Source organism: Sander lucioperca, chromosome 21, assembly GCF_008315115.2.
Source record: "Sander lucioperca isolate FBNREF2018 chromosome 21, SLUC_FBN_1.2, whole genome shotgun sequence".
NCBI lineage: Eukaryota > Metazoa > Chordata > Actinopteri > Perciformes > Percidae > Sander > Sander lucioperca.
The window spans coordinates 26,229,759-26,249,070 of NC_050193.1; the positions used below are offsets into that span (position 1 = coordinate 26,229,759).

A 19,312-nucleotide genomic window follows, 5' to 3' on the forward strand; every position below is an offset into this window, starting at 1 on the left:
GATTGCAAACAGCTGAAATTAGTTTCCTCCGTAGGGTGGCTGGGCTCAGCCTTAGAGATAGGTTAAGGAGCTCAGACGTCCGGAGGGAGCTCGTAGTAGATGTGCTCATGTGTAAGTTGAGGTGGTTCGGGCGTCTGATCAGGATGCCTTCTGGTCGCCTTCCTTTGGTAGTAGACCCTGGGGAGACCCAGAACATGCTAGAGATATTAAATATCTCATGTGGCCTGGGAACACCTCAGGATCCCCCAGGAGAAGCTGGAAAAGGTTGCTGGGGAGAGGGTCATCTGCCTTGCTTAGCCTACTGCCACAGCAACCCAGCCCAAGATAAGTGGAGAAAATGGAAGGATAAATGGATGGTTGGACTGCCCAAAGCTGATGTATCCCAATCCATAAACATGTACAGTATGTGTTGAGAGAGAGCTACTTATGGAGTTTCACATGCATGCACATTTGTGCAGAATGTCTTATTGTGTCTATTATCATTCAACATGCCACCACAGAGACAGATGACAAATGAGAACCCACTGAATATTGGCTTTTAAAATGGTGTTTGTATTAATGTTGTCCTTCACCTTCTGACAGAAGCACAGTGCCTCCAGACCAGTACTGGATTTATGAATGAGACAGCATTTATCATACTCTACTAATTTGACTGCTGCACTACACTAACATTTGTATTAAACCATAAAGTCAGCTCATACTAAATCAACATTGTCAATGTGGGATTACGGTCCAAGTTTACAGTCCGTTTTCTGGCAATTGATGAGTTATTTGTTCCATTTACTCACTAATCAGAAAATATAACTTAATTAATTATAACTGAATACGAAGAATATGACCCAACACTAGCTAGGTGAGGCTGGATGTAAGTATTATCTAAACATATTTGAATTATATTCTGTAAAGCCAATTTTACTTAGAAAAGCACAACACAAAACCCAAGAACAGAGATAATACTCATGACTACAGCGTCAGCTGTGTTGTTAATAGAAGTTTTTCCTTCAAAGAAAGCGGTGATGGTTACGGCAGTCAAACAGAAGCCCAGAACAACAAACACATTTTAACCAATAGTATTTAATGGTTTATGCAACTCTCTGCTAAGGCCCAATCACCCCCAACAGTACTATTAGGCAAACCAGCCCCTTGCATTTCATTGGCCAAAAATAAATTCAAACATACCTAAATAAATATGTGTTTATGGTAGGGGGTCAATGAAAGCAATAACAGTTCTAATTAAAAGGCAACTTGAAAAACAACAGTTTTCGTCATAAAACTGGTTAAATTGAAAAGTCTTTAAAAAAATGTAAAATGGGTTGTTTCTCAACAGCTTCCACTCCATATAACACAACTCTAAAACCATTCATTATAAAAACAGAGGTGGAACACTGCCACCAGCTGGAAGTTATAAGCTTTGGTCACAGGAGTTTGACGAGGAGATGGGAGAGGGTAAGGGCCTAGTAGCTTCTGTGCCTCCTCGTCACAAACTATCTGGTCTGGAATTTAAGCGGGGCAGGGGATCCCAGAACAGCGGGTTTGGTGACATAGTGCCATAGATATTTAGGGTTCAATACAATAACAGGCCAGACTGGTTCTTTCAGTTAAGTTCAGGGAGATGAGAACAAACAAAATGTTTGAGCTTGGGGAGTTCAGACTACCTCGGACCAGAATGGCTCATGCATGGGTGTGTGTGAGTGCGTATGGGTATGAGGCCTTCCACAGTCTTTTCCATCTGGCCAAGCTGAAGCAGTTCTATCCTTCTTTTTAATTTCTCTTTTTTAAGCAGAAAAGAAAAATCCCAATCACTGAACCCCACTTTTCACCAACACAGTGCCAAACCACGCCCCTTACTGCGGGAGTCGTCCAGGGCTTTGACCCCCAGAACAATGCCAACCTTTGGAGAAAGGAGGATAGCTAGGCTGGGATGGGTGGACATGAGATGGACGATTGGACGTTGGTCTCCCTTCCCAACCCGTCCATGACTTCTCACCCACCCCTTGCCCTCATCTGACCCGTTTCTCTTTCTCGTCATGGCAAGGTGGGATGCTGTCGGGTGGGAGGACACAATAAGGCGTCGTCCCCACCCCACCCCACTCAAATGGTTCTGTCAGTCAATCAGTCAAGGGGTGTGGGCTCAGTTTGACGCGCTGCTGTTGGAGGAGCTGGATGTGGAGGCCACGGCCATGCCCGAGGTGCCCGAGGAGGCCACCGACTTGCGGATGTGGGGCATGAGGAAGGGGTCACTGGCCAGCTGGTGCACATCGATGCGGTCCTCCTTACGGTAGACTAGACAGCGTCTTATAAAGGCCTGGAGAAAGACAAAGTGACATTGGAATGACTGAGAAAAATAAAAACTCTTGAGCGCAGATATCAGCCTTTGCAATGTTTTGGTAAAAACATAAGAATTTCCCAATTATATACACCAAAAAAAAAAAAAAAACTAAAACTATGTATGTGAACGTGAGTTATGGTATAAAGAGAGAATACGAGGAGGGTATTGTGGGGGGTTGAAGTGCAAAGACATGATGCAAACACTAAATAGAGAAAACAAAAGCAGTGAGTTGAGAGAGCAGAAACAGTACCTTAGCTTCAGGTGTGACTACTGGTTTAGGTGGAAACTGCACATCTGTTGCCTTCAGTATGGTGTTCTCCTGCAGGATGTCCTGCTGGGACTGGTTGTGGCCGAAGGGCTAAAGAGCAAAGAGAATGAACCAAGTGTTATTGAAACAAACCAAAACATGAACTAAAATCAAGTGAATAGGAATCATTTAAGTGTGTTGATGTTCAGTACACTGCCCATAATAAAATGTTACTTAATCTGCTTTTGTCTAAAAATCTTTTTACATACAATAAAACATTAAATTCATGTAACCAAGGGACATTTTTATCCGACTTTATAACTGACTTAATAGCTTAGATGTCTTGTTGCAACGTATTTTCTTCAGCGTGTCTCCTACCTTGCGGCCATACAAACACTGGTAGAAAATGACTCCCACAGACCACACATCCACCTTGTTGGAGATTTTGGGTGGTTCCTTCCCAACCACAAAGCATTCTGGGGGAAGGTACCTAAAAAAGAGAAAAGGGGAGCTATGTTCATATTAATCATTTTCAACAGATACAATTTAACTGTCCAGTTTCAAATATCATTTTGTAGTCATGACAAAAGACTAAGAATCTTTTTTCAACATGATCTCAGCTCTCTGTCCCCACATATGTAGTAGTAACATCAACAACAAACAATGTGCACAGGGTGATCCTAATGAGAACCAGGCTCTGTGAGTGGATTTGTTCGTGTGGTGGGCATCTTGCTTAAGTGACCTTTGTGTGAGCATTCGTACACCAGAGGCCTGTACTACGAAGCAGGATTTGCCGTTAACGAGGAAACTTCAGGTTCAACCCAGGGTTTTGTGTATCACGACGGTGGATCACTTGTTACCGGGTTAAATCGCTGTGGTAACTTATGCTGACACCTAACCTGCTCTGGAGCAGGTTATGTTGGAGATTAGAGATCAACCGGAGTAAAAGCACCGTCTGCTGACCAATCAATACTCGACTGATAACGGCGTCACCGGAGAGAGAGAGGTGCGCTCAGAAAAGTTAAAAACATTTAGAGACCGACAACCCCGTTAACATTCTCTGATGGGTATCTTTATGAAATATATAGATTTTCAGCGGAGGGAATTACGTATCTTTGTCGGCTTCTTGAGCCGTGTGTTGCCAATGCGCACAACGGTTTGAATTATATTTTTATATTTTTTATTCGCTCTCACGATCGCTTACCACTGCCAGGGTTGCAAATTAAATAATAGGCTAAAGCAACGGCAGTTTATGGAAAGCACAAGTGTAATTATGGCCAGATCTTGTGCCTGACTGATGGGAAAGTGATATTGATAAGCATAAAGCATAACAGCGTCGGCTATTTTGTTGCCAGCTTTCCTTCCTGTGCAAACACCGCCTCTTTGATGTGAACGTGCGCGTCTCTAGATTGGAAAACCCTGGGTTGATTGAACTAGTTGTTAACCACCATCGTGACACAGCTTAGGCGGGACCGCAGTTGTTAGGGTTAGTGAAGCCAGGTAACAAAGAAATCCAGGGCTTGTTGATCTTGCTTCGTAGTGCAGGCCTCTGGCAGCATGATAAAAATGAAAACAAGCATTCAACTAAATAGACGCTGGAGCTTTGTACATCCATATACCAAGATACACCTCAGTAACATTACAACTACTGGGATTAAAAGGCATTATAACCTCTGCTGCCCTGTATTCTGGATGGATTTTCTCACACGTCTTTATTGCTCCTAACAATGTTTATTGCTCAAGCACACCCTGTCATATTTCTTTGTATGATTCTTCTACAAATGTTGTAGCAAGCTTCCAACTCTGATTTTGCATCTAAAAACACTCATACTGCACACTTTAGATTCCGCCATTTTGTTGTTTCCTTCTACAGCATAAAATGCCTTCACACAGCAAAATTATGACTAACGCACTGTGCTGTGGGAAAGCAGTCAGGCATTGAGAAATATTTCAGCCCTGACAACCGAACATAAAGTTGACCCTTGAGGACTAACGCTCCGTAGTACACAACACAATTTATTATATCACAGATGGTGGCCCCCCCCCCGCGGCAGAGTGGCATCTTCTTCCAGTGTAAATCTCACCAGTATGTCCCTGCTCCCTGTGACGTCAGCTCCATCCCATCCACTGAGTTGTAGCTGTCATCGTCCATGATCTTCGACAGGCCAAAGTCTGTGATCTTGATCTCTCCGCAGGCAGTGCCGTTCACCAGGAGGATGTTACCTGAGCAAGGTGAGGAGATGATTTACAGCCATGAAAGAAAAAGCCTACATAGTTCGGATTTATATTCACATTTTGAGATGAAAATAAAAACTATACTCTGGATGATTCAGTTCTGTTGAATGCACAATAAGTGCGTTAACATCCAGTTTAAAACCTGGTTGTATTGGGTTAAGGCAATGGCCTGGTTTCTCAAACGCCATGTAAACACCTTACCCTGGCTGAAATCGGAGTTCTCATACGCCGGTTAACAGACCTAGCTAACTCCTTTAGTAACCGGGGTATTCTTGCACGTATACACCTTAACAGGGGTAGTTCAGGTTATGCATCTGCTCATGCTCCATAGGTTATAAATGCCCCTTTTGACCCAGAAAGAGAGCAGTAGAAGCCAAAAACAACAACAACACAAGCTTTAGACCTTTAAACTCACTTAACTGGGGTAAGACCATACCCTGTGCATGTAAACACACTGAATGATTTCAAATTTAAAAAAAAAATTATCAAATCAATCTTAATGGAATAATGGCCAGCAACTGGATTGAAGGCCAAATCACCTATCAAGACAAATCACAACTATAATCTGCCTAACAATTGTATTGTGTGTCCGCCTATTAAGACGCTTGTAAATTCCCAATGCTGGACAATGTCTCCCTATCATCACTACTGAAGCTGCAGTGGTTTAAGTGGTTCATTTAACTGAATGTTTAATTTGAAGTAGAACTGTGCAAAGAAAACTGAAACTAGACCATGCAAGCTCTTAGCGTTTAAGAGCCACTATGGTGTGGAGACCCACCAGGTTTGAGGTCGTAGTGGATAATGGGCGGTCTGATCTCATTGAGGTACTTCAGGGCGTTAACAATCTGCATGATGATGGAGCGGCCCTCTTTCTCTGACATAAGTTTGTGCTGCTTCAGGTAGAAGTCCAAATCATTGCCTTCGCAGTACTCCAGGACTGTGCAGAACCTGCTCCAAAATAAGGGAAAAGCATTTATCCACCTCAGCAGGATAGTCCAAACAAAACACAGTTAAGGCTCTACTTATTGGCTCAAACTGAACACAATCTGCATGAACATGAGTCCATATTTTGGAAGGCACACATTTGTTTATGAGGAAATGACTTACGAGTCAGTGTCAAGCGAAAAGTAGTCGTAGAGTTTAACTATTCGTGGGTGGTCCAGCTCTTTATGGATTCTATATTCCCTGCACGCGTGTCTGAAACAAAGAGCATTTCTAACATTTGCACCAATCACTTGAAATGTGGATATATTACACACAGTGAATCCGATGTGTTAATAAATGATGAACAGAACATAAATCATAGCCATTCAAAATATATTACAGTATTGCATTAAAAATTGAACAGCACTCACTTGTGATAATTTTCCTTCTTCTCATCCCTCCAGTTCTTGTTTAACTGGTGGATTTTGACCGCAACATACCTTTGCTCCGTTAAATCAAAGGCCTGGAAAATAAATGTCTCATATTAGTTAGGAAGTACATTTGGCTTTACTTGTTTTAACTGCAGTGAAACTCTTGCATCATCATTTTTACAGTGATGACGGCAGAAAAAGTCTCACATTCTGACACAACAACTTAAGCTGGGCTCAGACTACAGGAGTTTTAAAATCCTAACCGATTTTGAAATCCGGTTGCAACACGCACATGAGAATCTCCACAGATATTCTTTTCCCCAATCTTAAACACACACTACAAGATTTGAAAATAATGGTGCATCTATGAGATATGATAATCTTAATAATATCCTGTAGTCATACTACAGGATATTATTAAGATTATCGTGCCAGAGGGAGCAAGGCACCACCTCAAGTGATCTCTCTAACGTGATCTCACGGGGAAGCAGACGTAAACAAAATGGTGACTGACGCGGGGCGCCGACTTTCTGTAGCAGGGATTAAAAAGTGGTTGGGAAGACGCGGTCAACACGGGTTGTCTGTTCTTGACTCTTCAGCGAGAACTGGAGGGGAGTTTAACCATTTAACCAATCATACAGATAACCAGTTCGGGAGGTTTAAGATTGGATCTGTACACGGCTCACATTACCAGGTAATCTGGGCCAGATTATTAACTATTATATATATTATAATTATTAATGATATCAAATATTATTTCTCCGCTGCTTACGGGTGGGGTGTATTGGGGATAAATCGGCCCAAAACTCTTGAAGTCTGAGCCAGGCTTTAGTGTAAAGCAATGAAACATGCATCCTTAAATATTTTCTAAAGTATCACTTTGAATATATGAGCAAGTTAGTTTTCACCAGTGTTACACCACAGTCTATGACATCAAAGATGACCACAGACTTAAGTCAACTCACACTCTCTTAAACAGCAGAACACTGGTAGTTGTTGCAAGGCTGTTGTACAAGATTGTATCGAATTGTGCATGTGTTTATTACCCAATTTTTAAGCTGGTAGAACTGTAAATACTGAGTACTAATACTGCCTTTTCTCTGTCTAATATACAGGATGTATTGGCAAAGGTATTCACTACATTAATTCAATAACAGAAACTGGAATGTATTTATAGTGTATAAACTATTATCAAAAAGCAGTGGTTCTGCCTAACAGGGAAAGATGAAGTTTCTCTCACCTTGTAAACTTCACTGAAACCTCCCCGTCCAAGTAAATAGAGTAGCAGGTATCTGTCATTTAGCGTAGGGTGATCTTTGAATCTACACAGGGTGAGAAGCAATCCAAGTCATGTAATTAAACAGAGCATAGGACACATCATTACAGACAAACTAGGAAAGAAGAAATCGTACTGAGAATTATCCTCATTGTGGATCCTTTTCAGCTCGCGAATGTGCAGGTTCCGCACCCGCTCCAACCTCTCCAGCTCCGCCTGGATCTCTGCCTCCTCCTGCAAAAGGACAACAAACTTATATCTAAACCTGTGCAGCTAACAAAACAAAGAAACAACAGAAAACAAAAATACATCAGGCATTACCTTCTTAAGGTGGCCTAATCTTAGTTTAAAGATTTCCTCTTGCTCGTGGTACTCTGCCTGTGATAACCTACAAGGACACAGAACAAACCTCAGTGCCACTTTGAATATGCGAGCAGGGGAAAAACAGCTGGTATGAAAGAGAAGATAAATGAAAAACAAAAGCATCGTACGCTTCACTTTCTGTTCCATTGGTTTTGCTTTTGCGTTTGTTTTGCTCCAGACTTGGAGGTGGAGTCTGGGCCATGGAGGGCGGTTTGCGTTTGGCCAGCAGCTTCCTCTGTCTTTCAATTTCCTCTCGCTGGGAATTGATTCTTTCTTGTTGTCTGAAAACAGATGACACATTGCAATGACATGTATACCTTATGCATTTATCAGTTTGTGTATGATCTACTGTAAGTGTTCTGGCCCTGGTCACGATACTGCCCTTTCTATGTAGGATGTGCTTATATTAGATCATTTGAAACAACGGCTTCAACAATGTTTTCAGACATGAAACATTTTATGTATAATGCAAATTATTCTGCATACAATGCCACAAGATGTAGTTTATGTTGCAAAAACTACAATTTTAACTTACAGTGATATCTACATAATACCAAAACTGACTTGGGTTGTTCATTTCATACTAATACCACAACTATTGAAGTATGTTAGTGTGATTTTGCCTCTCTAACTAGCAGCTTAATAGTTAAAATAATAATAGAGAAGTGTGAAAGGAGGATCTTAAAGACGAAACATAAAAAAGTCCTCACTTGATAAGGTTTTGGAAGGCATATCCATCCGTCCACTGCTCAGTGAAAGACGCTCCATGCCTCACTGTGGTGAAGTGACCCAGTCGAAGCCTGTCCTGCATGCTTTTGTCCCGGCACGCCATCTTCTCCTGTTTGGACTGGAGGAAGGGCAGAGAAATACAGGCATCAAACCAGTACTGTTGATTCCACGTGGCATACAAGGCAGGGTTGGTAATGTTGAAAAGCTAGCAAGATTTGAAAGTAGCATCTCCTCGGGGCTCCGTCTAACCCCTCCCCCTGCCATCAGGCTACGACCCACACGCAGACGTGCACGAGCACCGCTGCTTCAGAGCAGAGCGCAGAAAGGACCGCAATTTTACTTTATGTCTCATTCACCACTAAGCAAACACCTAATATTATCATACTGCATGTTTACAACAAGCCTGACAACTGTTAGCACTGCGGTGACAACACGTATTGAGCTTAGGCTCATACACTGGAGGGGTAGAGTACGCGCAGCGGGGCAAGGAGGCATTTCATTGGTTCTTTCAAAGCGGACCCCGAGGCAGCGATTGGTGGACGTTTTCACAGGATTACAGCAACAAATGAAAGATCTTTTTTGCTCCATTTTCAGAGCCCATAAGTTATTTATTGCTGTTTGGGTATAAAGACCATTTCAAACAATATATAAAAAAATGTATATTGGAAATAGTTACCAACCCTGCCTTTAAATAAGAGCTTCTAAAACTAGCTCACGTCAAAAACCCACAATGACCCACTCATTGGAAACTAATAGTTTAAAATAAGTCATGGTGCTATTAGAGGAACATACTTTTTCAATCAGCAGCTTCTTGGACATAGTCACACACTTATTTAAGCGTTCCTTGTATCGTTCCAGCATCCTCTGCTGTTCATCAATCTGTCTCCTCAGATCACAGTTTGCCTGAAACAGAACGAGCAGGAAAAAGTTCAGGTAAAAAAAATATACATGTACAGACAGAAGGAATGTTTCAGCTCTGACATGCCTTGAGTGAAAAACCCAGACAGAGACCATATATTCTCAAAACCATAGACAATGGCAAGCAGAGTAGCAGGGATGAAATGTAATGAGATTAGTACCCGCAGCAAATCGTCTATTCGGCCCTCCTTCTTCTCCAGGTCAGAGTTCTTGTTGTTCTCCATTGCTGTTAGTTTCTCTATAGTAAGGTCAGACTACAGGGTACAGTGAGCACAAAAACAGTGTTTATGTTAATGGTGGATCAATGTAATACAAGTAGTCCCATTTAACAAACTCTTCCAGTTGCTTACTGGTTTCCAGTTGCAAATGTATTGGTTTATATGTACCACTTACATAACAATGGCCTTTTGAATTATAATAACAGTTAAATTAGATAAACAGCCAGTGGCATTTCAAGTACCTGTGTGGCTTTGTGGAGCATGTGAAGAGAGGCAGGCTTCAGTGAACACGTTGAGTGCTCTGTGTTGGCCGAGTTTACAGAGGAGGGGCTTCCCTGCTGCACCTGGGAGGCAGAAACATTCATCCAATAAAAACCTTACACAGACAGAGGGTGTCTTAATGTGTGAACTTTATCACATTAAAAGAATTCATCGAGACCTGCAGCTGCAAGTCATGATAAGAAAAAATATAACAAACACCAAAAGATGTGTGCAACAGGTTAAATTCGAAGTGTGTTTGAATCTGTAATTATTGGCCAAACCGTGTTTATAAACCACATCAGATTCTTCTAATCTATAAACCACTTGACCTATTGATGCTAATAACAAGCGTGGAAGAGAGAATGGCAGGAAAATGTTAAAAGAAAAGAAAAGAATGAGACAGATCATAGAGCAAACATGCTCACCGTGACAGGGGGGTTGGAGAGGGAGTGTTGTGGGGAAGAGCGGACCACTGGTGGAATTCCCCTGGCAGGGCTGGTACCAGGACCGCTACCTCCCGCAAACTGACAGACAAGCAAAGACAGAAGAAAGCAGTTCAATGGAAAGACCAAGATGGAATTAAAAAAAAAGCGGTTAGAAAGTAAGTATGAAAAGTTAATACTGAAGCATTGTTAGAGGCCATGAGCTTTGCTGCATACACACTCAAACTTTTCTGCCACTCACCTCAAAATAATCACTAATTTTATGTCCCCTTGCACCTGCTTTGCCTAGAAGAGAGACATAGGGATTTCAGACAGAGAGGCTGATATTTGGGATACACAATGAGAGGATCATAGCAGTGGAACAATCTTACCTTGGCTGCTGTCAAAATGTTCTGCTTTACGTTTTCTCACTCTCTGCTCACTCCCTTTTTTCTCAGGAGTCTGTCAGGAAAGTAGTGTGAATCAAATGCATGTATAATAGGGCAACACAGAGAGATGGTTGGCATAAAAAATATCCTGTTCATTTGTAACAGAGACTAACCTCTAGCTCTTTGTCACTGAGCGAGCCTACACTGCATAGACTCTGATTAGATGACTCATTTTGGTTCTGACCCGAGCCCTGTTAAAATGAGGTAAAAATACATACAAGTAAAGTACAAGGAGCAATTAAATACAAAGAAGCATAAAACATGCAAGAATACATTCGTAGAAGTGTTTTGTTTTTTAATGTGTGCACATGCACTTATTGTGTATGCATAAACTTGTGAGAGAGAGAGTGCACACAGTTAGAAAACAGAGTAAAATGGGTTAAACAGAAAGAAGGGATGCAGAGGTTTGGCTGCTGTCACCATTAACTTGACACTGAATCTAGACCTCCATCAGCCCTAATGTGGTTCCCTAGGTGATGCCTGTCAGTCAAATGAATCACATAAAAATTCTGCAGGCACTGTCCAATCAGGGAGAGATACTTAGTCATTCAGAGCACACCAGAGCTCTCTCACTGAACCCTCCTAAAATGGCTGAACATTAGGCATGCTGCTGGGGATGTATTCCTCCCTCTGTCTGTCACCTTTAGATAATGTCATCCATTTTTCTGCTGTTCACCATGGTCTTAACCGTTTGTTTCTTCTCTCTCACTCGCTGGAGAAAGCCAGTGTAAGATGCTTTGCTTGATTTAATAATGACAGCTTGTTTTCACCCCTGCCACATATACTGGTTGTTTGATCAGACCTGTTCAAAAGGAAAGGCACTTTCCAAAAATGTTAGTAGGCTATCTCTGTTCCATTACCAAAAGGTGTGCATTGTCCTCAAAGGATAACAATTTCCCTTTCTTTAATACCAACTCAGTGATAACAGAGAGCGCAGCAGTGCCACAGGGCTGTTCCAAGGTCAAGAAAAAACTTGGCTCTGCTCTGTGACATTGAAGGGCTTTTAGACCACCAACCCGCATTTCTTCATAGCCATTTGTTGACACACTTCTTTCTCAATACCCCCCTACACACATTGCATCTCTTGTCCTACAGGGTGGCTGTGGCATGATGCCTTAGCGAGAGCCGCCATTTTCTCTGCGGCAGCAGCCATGCCATGCTCTGTCTCAGCTCTGCCTATGGCTGGCACAGGGCCCACTCCTGGCACCGACTCTCGCTACCTAACTGTTCCAAGATCACCTTCCACAAAGACGGCTCCATCCATGTAGCAAGCAAGAGGGTAAAAAGCTAAAATGCTGCCTCCACTCACACCTGGTCAAGAACTACATTCCTCCTCTGCCTCCTCCCCCTACCACCCCTGTCCTGTCTGTGGCCTTTTTGGCAGGCATCACAACTTGCATATGCAGCCTCTACATCATGAGCCAGGAAGAGATGCCATATCATACTAGCCAAAAAAAACACAGACACAGCTCAACCTTCTCCAGAGACAGACAAAGAAAAGGAGTGGGGCCAAGCTTGTCCAGGCCAAACAGCAGAATGATACTGAGGCAGAGTGAGACAAAGAAAGGAAGGGATTCACAAAAATGTGTAATCAAGAAAATCTGTGATTATGAGCACTTTGACAGGAGAAGAGATCTCATGCTCCACCTGCAGAGACATCTGCTGTAACACAAACCTTAGCCACACCGACCCCAGTGAAGCGAGCCTCCAACAGCTCCTGTCGTCGGGGGTCCAGGCTATGCAGTTCTTCCATCATGGCTGCAGAGACAAGAGCACAGATTAAGGAAGGCATTGTGGGGTCTGGTATAGTCAAGCGTGAGTGACGATCAGTGTTTCAAAAGGCATTAGTTGTGATGAGTCATAGCTGTTTTTAGCTATATGGATGTGGAAAATTCCTGTTCTGAGTCATCAATAAGCCTGACAATAATGTTAATGACTATCATGTTTGTACAGCAAGCACCAGTAATGCAACATAAACACTCACAGCGCTAAAATGCACAGAAATATAGCCAATAATGGATACCTAATATGCATCAAAGACTAGGGCCAGATGTGTAGAGCCATTGCCTGCAAACGTATAGCATCATGTGATAACACCCTGGCACTTTAGGCCGAAGTTAGATAGCGCTGGAGTTATGAACGGTCACTAATGGAGGGACTGTCAAGTATACTCTCAGAAATGGAAATCGCAACAATAGACAATAAGTGCCCAGCTTGCTAGCCTATGCATATGTTAACGTTTAAGTTAACGTCATACGCCCAACACTGATTGCTAACTAGGTCTTTATTGTTATATAGCTATAGCTTGCATTAACGTAGCTACACACATTAAATGAATAGTGTACATTAACCTAACGTTACAGCACTTGTGTCGATTTAGCTAGGGATACATAACGTTACTAACGTTAGTCCTTATTCGTGTGTAACTCAACTCGGGATTGAGTTTGCTGGCTCAGCTAACAACGATTTGAAACATTATCAGCGAGGTAGCTGGCTAACATTGGATAAATGAGCTAACAAGCATACCGAGGTTGGGCATCACTTAGCTAGCATTACAATCTAAGAGCTAACGTTAGCTAGCTAGTGACATTAGATTTGATTTTGTAAAGTAACGTTAATGTACCCAAACAAGGCAAATTGTAATTAATGTTGGCCCAATTACATTTGTCTGATTAGCTAGATAACGACTCAACCCATTACAACTACTGTCCGCAATAGTTACATTATTTTACAAACACACTCTAAGATAGCTAGCGTTAGGTAGCCAACATGCTAACGTTAACTCGTCTGTCAAAAAGAAGCATCCTCTCGGTTCTGTGTTGTCAGGTGCTTCTGGTGCCACGACGCCTGGAATCACTGTAACAAGAGACCTGTCCAGATATATGACGACCACCTAACGAGATACTTACTGCAATTCAATATTTTCTGCGTCCTTCGGAGGGTCTGTGATTAACCCTGAAAACGTTCCCGTTGTTTCCCCGGTGCTCGACAGACCCTCCCAGGCTAGGCCGCATCCACAGCCGCGTCTCTCGCGTGCTGACAATTAACGATCGAGACACGGGAGTGTGCGGCGTAGCTCAAGGTAGACGACGGTGGATTCCCCTCGGAGGCCTCGACAACTCCGGGTAACCCAAACCCGCCTTGCTGTGCTCCTTAGGCGGGGATCCCCATCACATCCCTCTCGCCGAGGACCATACCGTGCCTATGTCGGGTATCTCCTTCCACACAATGGCGACCCTCGAGATTGTGCGTTTTTCACCAGGTATAAATTATGTCTTTAAAACTAGCTTAAGTTACCCCTATATTTTCTCTCCCGGTGGTGAGATCAATTTCGGGTCCTGGCTTTCAGCTCGATCAAAACAAAGTTCGGCTCCAGTCGTCTTCCTCGCCGCAGGGAAGAAACCAATCTGTTTCGGAAGTTGTGCTGTTGCAGGCGTTTCAGTTGAATCCGGATCGATTCGGTTCGGTTCTCATGTTTTCACAATGTAAACAATAATCAGTAAAATCTCATATTTTCTCGTGAGATTGTTTAAGTATTTCACCTTCGTTCAGTCCACGCCTGCCCCAAATCTCTTCTCTGGACCAATGGCAAATCCCTCTGTACACAATACAATTTACAACGCCCACCCAGGCAACCACCAAAATCACTTATCACTTATCAGAAAGTTTCCATTCCCATGATGTTCACGCCCACACATTGAATTTATATAATATCAGTGAATTGCCAGATTATTGGGGTTTTTCCCCCTAAAGTAGCTATTCAATCATAGGTGTTTAACCATTCAAGAGACTGTGATGGAAAGTAAGCAGTATGGACCAATATCATTAAGTATGTGATTCCTTTAACAAAACACGTTTGAAAGCAACTTTAATACAGATGTAAAAAAGATTTACAGTTTTCGATTTTTATTGATTTTGCATGTACAAAAAGATCGTTAAGTTATTTTTAAAATCATGCAATTTATTCCAAAACATCAGCTCATTAAAAACTGCATCTGGCAGAATAGAAACACTTAAACATGGGTAACCAGTCCTTTCTCAGATTACTGAACTCATCAGCACAAAATGAGAAATCATCACTCTTGTAGGTAGAATTTCAGCACCATATGGAACTCTAGCCATAAAACAAGTCCATCAACATTATGGCAGCTGAGATAGTGTAAGGCCATTACAGCATTTACCTATCCAGTTGCATCCCTTTATCACAATGCAATGGGGCTTCTCAATTCCATACATCCTCAGAAAAAGGCCTTGATTTGATCTCCTAGTTTCAGTGGTTCAGGTAAAGGTCAAACCAGGCGGGTTCTCTCCCCTGTCTCAGCCCTGGGTCTCAAGTGGCTAGAGCCTTGCGGTACTTGCACTGGATCCACACCCTGTACATGGTGAGCTGTTTGCCTCTATTCACCTGGAGCCTTCTGTCCACGAGGTTCTGCACTTTCTCAAATCCTGCCTCAGTGAACATCCCATGGAGCTCATCTAAAATACAAAGAAGCACAGAAATATTTTCATATATGTATAATAAAGAACAATTCAGCAAAATAATCTCAGTAAATCTGTATTAATATGTCTTGAATTTTACCTTGAGTAAAGAAATACACTCTTGTTCCATCACCTCGGACATAAAAGTTTTCGGACAGACACCTTCCTAAAAGAATTAAAAGGGATGCACAGACAGTACCTATTATTCTACAACAAATTGCAAACATTAAATAACACTTATTCATTAATGCAGTGCTGTTTTAATCTGTAGTGTACCATTAGAAGTATTGCATATGGACCCCAAGTCAGACAGGTCTTGTGCAGCCAGACTTATTGTTACTATCTACATTAAGTGTGGTCCATAGCATACTTTGACTGTCATTTAAAATGACCAAACGCAGAAAGTTGCTTTGGTGTGACTTAATGCAGCAGTCAATTCTGAAACGGTGCTACCAGAAAAACACATTTTGTGAAACACATTTTCAAGGATAACCACTAATCATAGATCTTGAAAAATTAAGCTTTCTGGATCTGGACGTTCTGAACAGCTATTTGGACTGGCGCTTCGCTGGACTTCAGCCTGACTGACCTTTCTTGAAGCGAAGCTGTGCCATATCATAGCGTCCATAGTCCCTGAGCAGCATCACTCCCCCAGGCTTCAGCAGCCGTGCTAATCTACTGATGGACGCCTGCATCCTGAGACAGGGTGAAACATTAAGACAAACAGTGCTATATTCAATGACACACACACTCTTCAAAAAGAAGAGGAGAAGAAAGACAGAGAAAGATACATACTTGTTGGGATGCAATGCTGATAACACAAAGATTAGCACTATAACATCAAGGGTTCCATCTGGGATGGGGTAATTGGCTCCCACATCACTCAAGTCATGAACAAAGGCGAAGCAGCGCCCAGGGTCGTACTCTGGATTAGTCTGAAGACAAGAAAGCAATGTTAATTCATCCGTTAGCCCACAACCCTAGAGATGAATACATCTATCAACACATCATCTTTTCAGGAATCTCACCTCACCTTGACTAACTCCACAGCAGTGCTGGAGAAATCACAGCAGTAAACAAAGAGTCCCGGGTCACTGCAAAGAGCAAAGCTGCAGTTATATGTGCACATCATAAGACAGTACCAGAGAACAGTATTTGTCAAACATGGTTTGAAACGACATGCTAATGCCTTCACTTACTTGTTGGTCTTCAGTATTGGAAAAACTGTATTGCCTACACCGCAGCCAACCTGTCCAATAAACACCAATTGTTTACTCCAATTTCACCCAATGTCACACACCAACACCTACAGTAGCAATGTTTGTTTCAAGAGAATGAATACTGTCAAAAAGATTGATAGTTACTAGAAAATGCATTTCTGCACACATTTATTTTAATAGAAAATGTTTAGAAGTGTTTATTTGGCATAACAATAAGAGATACCACAATGTGATCCATGTGAGGAGGCTGCTTATGCACAATACAAAATAAATTTCGCATAAAATGTTTTTGGCCATCCATCCCCCATCAGTGAGATGATGAAAGCTGGATGGCTAAACATATTTCACTTTTTGCTCTTTAGTAAACAGAAAAAGATGATGTATTGAGTGAGGCCGCTGACTTTTCTACTACAAAGGTTTTATCTGTATCTGGAACTAGATTTGCATCAAATTCATAAACACAGTGGTAGACAATCATGGGGCATGTGCCATATTTTTTTTATCCATTTAAGTAAGTGCAGTAGTTAATTAGAAATTTTGCAATTTTAGGCAATTCTTTGCACCAATTTCCACTAAGATCTGTTGCCATTCTTTTTTAGACCACTTACTAACAGACAAGACAACAGAACTGAAAACAGAGGTGTATAACAGCAGACATTTGGCTTTGTCATTAAATCTGTATGGTTCAAGTTTAGCTAACTTGCTTTCAAATTAATCTCTCACCTCTAGAATGCGATATGAGGCAGAGGAGCCAGGGATGTCACCATCAGTGTGAGACAAAGCTGCAACTTCCCTTCTTTGTTCTTGATCCAGAGAATCCTGCCGACTGTCATCTGTGCCAGAGACCTCGAGATGGGACTCATGGTTGAGGCTACACTGTGGGGCCAACTCTGGGAACTCTGTGAAGAGCCAGTGACGGTCTTTGAAGAAACGATTCTCGTGGATTGTGTAAAAACCATTCCAGAACTCATTTGCCCGGCTGTCGTATTCCTCTGCCAAAAAAAAAGGTAAGGCAGGGGAGTAAGAGCAAGAGTAAGTCATAATTACGATTACAAATCAACGACAACAATTTCTGTATCCTTTTACACATTGATCAGATAAAACTCAAATGAAATGAAAATAAATAAATATACAACATTAGAATCGTTTATAGTTCTGTTACTGATCCTTGATGCCAGTCATGTGTATGAGCAATGAGTCTCGACAACTGCAACACTACCTTGTTTCTCTGCAGGTAGTGGCTGATTGTTTTCTGAGACTTTCTTCTTAGCAGATGCTTCTTGTTCTTCAGTCCACTCCACATTGTCCCTGTAGGCAACAGAGCACTATTATCCAGTGTGGGTGATGTGATGTGGTTTTATATAGCCCTATAAAAGGTCTTTACAATCTGCATAGCATGCAACACCCAATATTTTTAGACTCTCAATATGAAAAAAGGAAAAACCTGCCAAAAAATAAAAAAACAGTACAAAATAAATTAACCAAAAACAGTTAATGGGGATAAAGAGTAGGGAACTTCAGGTAATGTTATATTGTTCACTTAGACAACAGAATGGAGTAATACTAGTAATGTCATCATTTTATCCACATTTGATTATTGGAATTAAAATATATTTTATTTAATGGACAATATAATCAGAGGAGATGACCCCAGGATAAATTATAACCCCTCTATCAAAACAACAAACAGAATGCCATAGCTAACGTTACTAAATAATAGCTTTTACATTTGCTTATTGTTAGATAACGTTACAGTCAATTCAGCAAAACACCATCCATAAAACTAATGTACTACTAAAGTAGCTAAGTAGTGATAACACCTCAGCCAGAGGACACTGGCACTGACCATATTGCTCTGACAGAGACTCACACCAAACATCTGCCTGCCCTTTTTGGGTTTCTGGAACAAATGACCCACCATGCGTTGTGCTGGAAGACCTGCCGTGGGTCTGTGAGGAAACGTGTCCCGAACTGAGGTCTCTTCACATCTCCGGTGGTTGAATCTGACAGAACAAGCCCTGTTTCGCTGCTGTCTCCATCCACACCGACCACGACATGGGGCGCCGCCATGTTCGAACTGACGCAACGGAAGAGGGGCCGTGCATCTAATAGTGCTGCGTTCACGGATTATCGGACATATTGCAAAAAAGACCAGTAATGTAAATGCAACTTAGTATGTCGAGATTTTCTGACAACAAAAGTTGCAATGCATTTTTAAAAGGTAGAGAGTATGGTTCTGTAATTATGATGTTGTTTTGGGATCTAAATATTTGCTATTGACATGTTTTCACCTGTAAAACAGGTCGCGTATAACTCTAAGGCATATTTCCCCATTATCTTTACCTCTAGAATTTTTGTAGAACATGTACATACTCCTTCGTTGCCACAGTACAAAATGGTACATTTCATTATCACTGGCCGAAGTACAGACTGCATCGGCATAGACAGTATAGGCTACCAATAGGCATAATTAGTTGCGACCTACATATTAGCGATGTTGTTTGGAGCACATGAAGGAGACACGCTTCCATATCCAAATGTCGATGGACGACCATAACAACTCAACTGAAAAGTCACAGTCACACTATCATCTAGCTCTGTACACTGTACTACAGGCTGCTTGACAATTAAATGATTTACACAAGACTTTCAGGCTGCACCTCCACAGGTGTGCTGCAGCATTTGAGCAATGCCGTGTTTATACACTAGAGGGAGACATTTGCCAAGATTATCATTGCTATGGTCCACTGGTGTCAGTCTGAGCCCCACGTATGAGAATACACCTGACTTTCCCCCAGTCCTATCAAACGT

The 19,312-nt window shown here is 41.9% G+C and overlaps 2 protein-coding genes across 5 annotated transcripts; both read right to left on the bottom strand.

Moving 5' to 3' along the window:
- Nucleotides 1-1,054: 1,054 nt before the first annotated feature.
- On the bottom strand, nt 1,055-14,338 carry tlk2 (tousled-like kinase 2). Of its 4 annotated transcripts, none has more exons than XM_031318920.2 (21): nt 14,100-14,338; nt 12,478-12,560; nt 10,916-10,993; nt 10,746-10,815; nt 10,616-10,659; nt 10,357-10,455; nt 9,913-10,014; nt 9,614-9,706; nt 9,327-9,437; nt 8,516-8,652; nt 7,934-8,086; nt 7,764-7,830; nt 7,579-7,676; nt 7,407-7,488; nt 6,167-6,258; nt 5,919-6,008; nt 5,590-5,759; nt 4,661-4,799; nt 2,955-3,066; nt 2,580-2,687; nt 1,055-2,305 (listed from the first exon to the last, which is right to left on the bottom strand). In XM_031318920.2, the coding sequence occupies exons 2-21, from the start codon at nt 12,556-12,558 to the stop codon at nt 2,132-2,134; spliced, it is 2,100 nt and encodes a 699-aa protein (XP_031174780.1). In that variant the 5' UTR covers nt 12,559-12,560; nt 14,100-14,338; the 3' UTR covers nt 1,055-2,131. The 4 variants fall into 4 exon arrangements, with proteins under 4 accessions (XP_031174780.1, XP_031174779.1, XP_035852641.1 ...); XM_031318919.2 differs by having other exon boundaries at nt 13,712-14,338; XM_035996748.1 differs by lacking the exon at nt 14,100-14,338 and adding an exon at nt 13,543-13,561.
- A 358-nt stretch (nt 14,339-14,696) lies between these two features.
- On the bottom strand, nt 14,697-19,115 carry mettl2a (methyltransferase like 2A). The gene is made up of 11 exons (XM_031319054.2): nt 18,987-19,115; nt 18,845-18,955; nt 18,420-18,603; nt 17,721-17,809; nt 17,225-17,493; nt 16,481-16,530; nt 16,315-16,375; nt 16,077-16,216; nt 15,871-15,977; nt 15,382-15,447; nt 14,697-15,278 (listed from the first exon to the last, which is right to left on the bottom strand). The coding sequence occupies exons 1-11, from the start codon at nt 19,054-19,056 to the stop codon at nt 15,133-15,135; spliced, it is 1,293 nt and encodes a 430-aa protein (XP_031174914.2). The 5' UTR covers nt 19,057-19,115; the 3' UTR covers nt 14,697-15,132.
- Nucleotides 19,116-19,312: the final 197 nt, after the last annotated feature.

Coding starts and splice junctions, on each gene's coding strand:
- tlk2 (XM_031318920.2), bottom strand. CDS start 12,558: ATGATGGAAGAACTGCATAGCCTGGACCCCCGACGACAGGAGCTGTTG. Junction 7,831..7,933: donor AATGGAACAGAAAGTGAAGC/GTACGATGCTTT, acceptor GTGTCCTTGTAG/GTTATCACAGGCAGAGTACC. Junction 6,009..6,166: donor AAGAAGGAAAATTATCACAA/GTGAGTGCTGTT, acceptor TCTTTGTTTCAG/ACACGCGTGCAGGGAATATA.
- mettl2a (XM_031319054.2), bottom strand. CDS start 19,056: ATGGTCGTCCATCGACATTTGGATATGGAAGCGTGTCTCCTTCATGTG. Junction 17,494..17,720: donor ACTACCTGCAGAGAAACAAG/GTAGTGTTGCAG, acceptor TTTTTTTGGCAG/AGGAATACGACAGCCGGGCA. Junction 16,217..16,314: donor CTGCTGTGGAGTTAGTCAAG/GTGAGGTGAGAT, acceptor TCTTGTCTTCAG/ACTAATCCAGAGTACGACCC.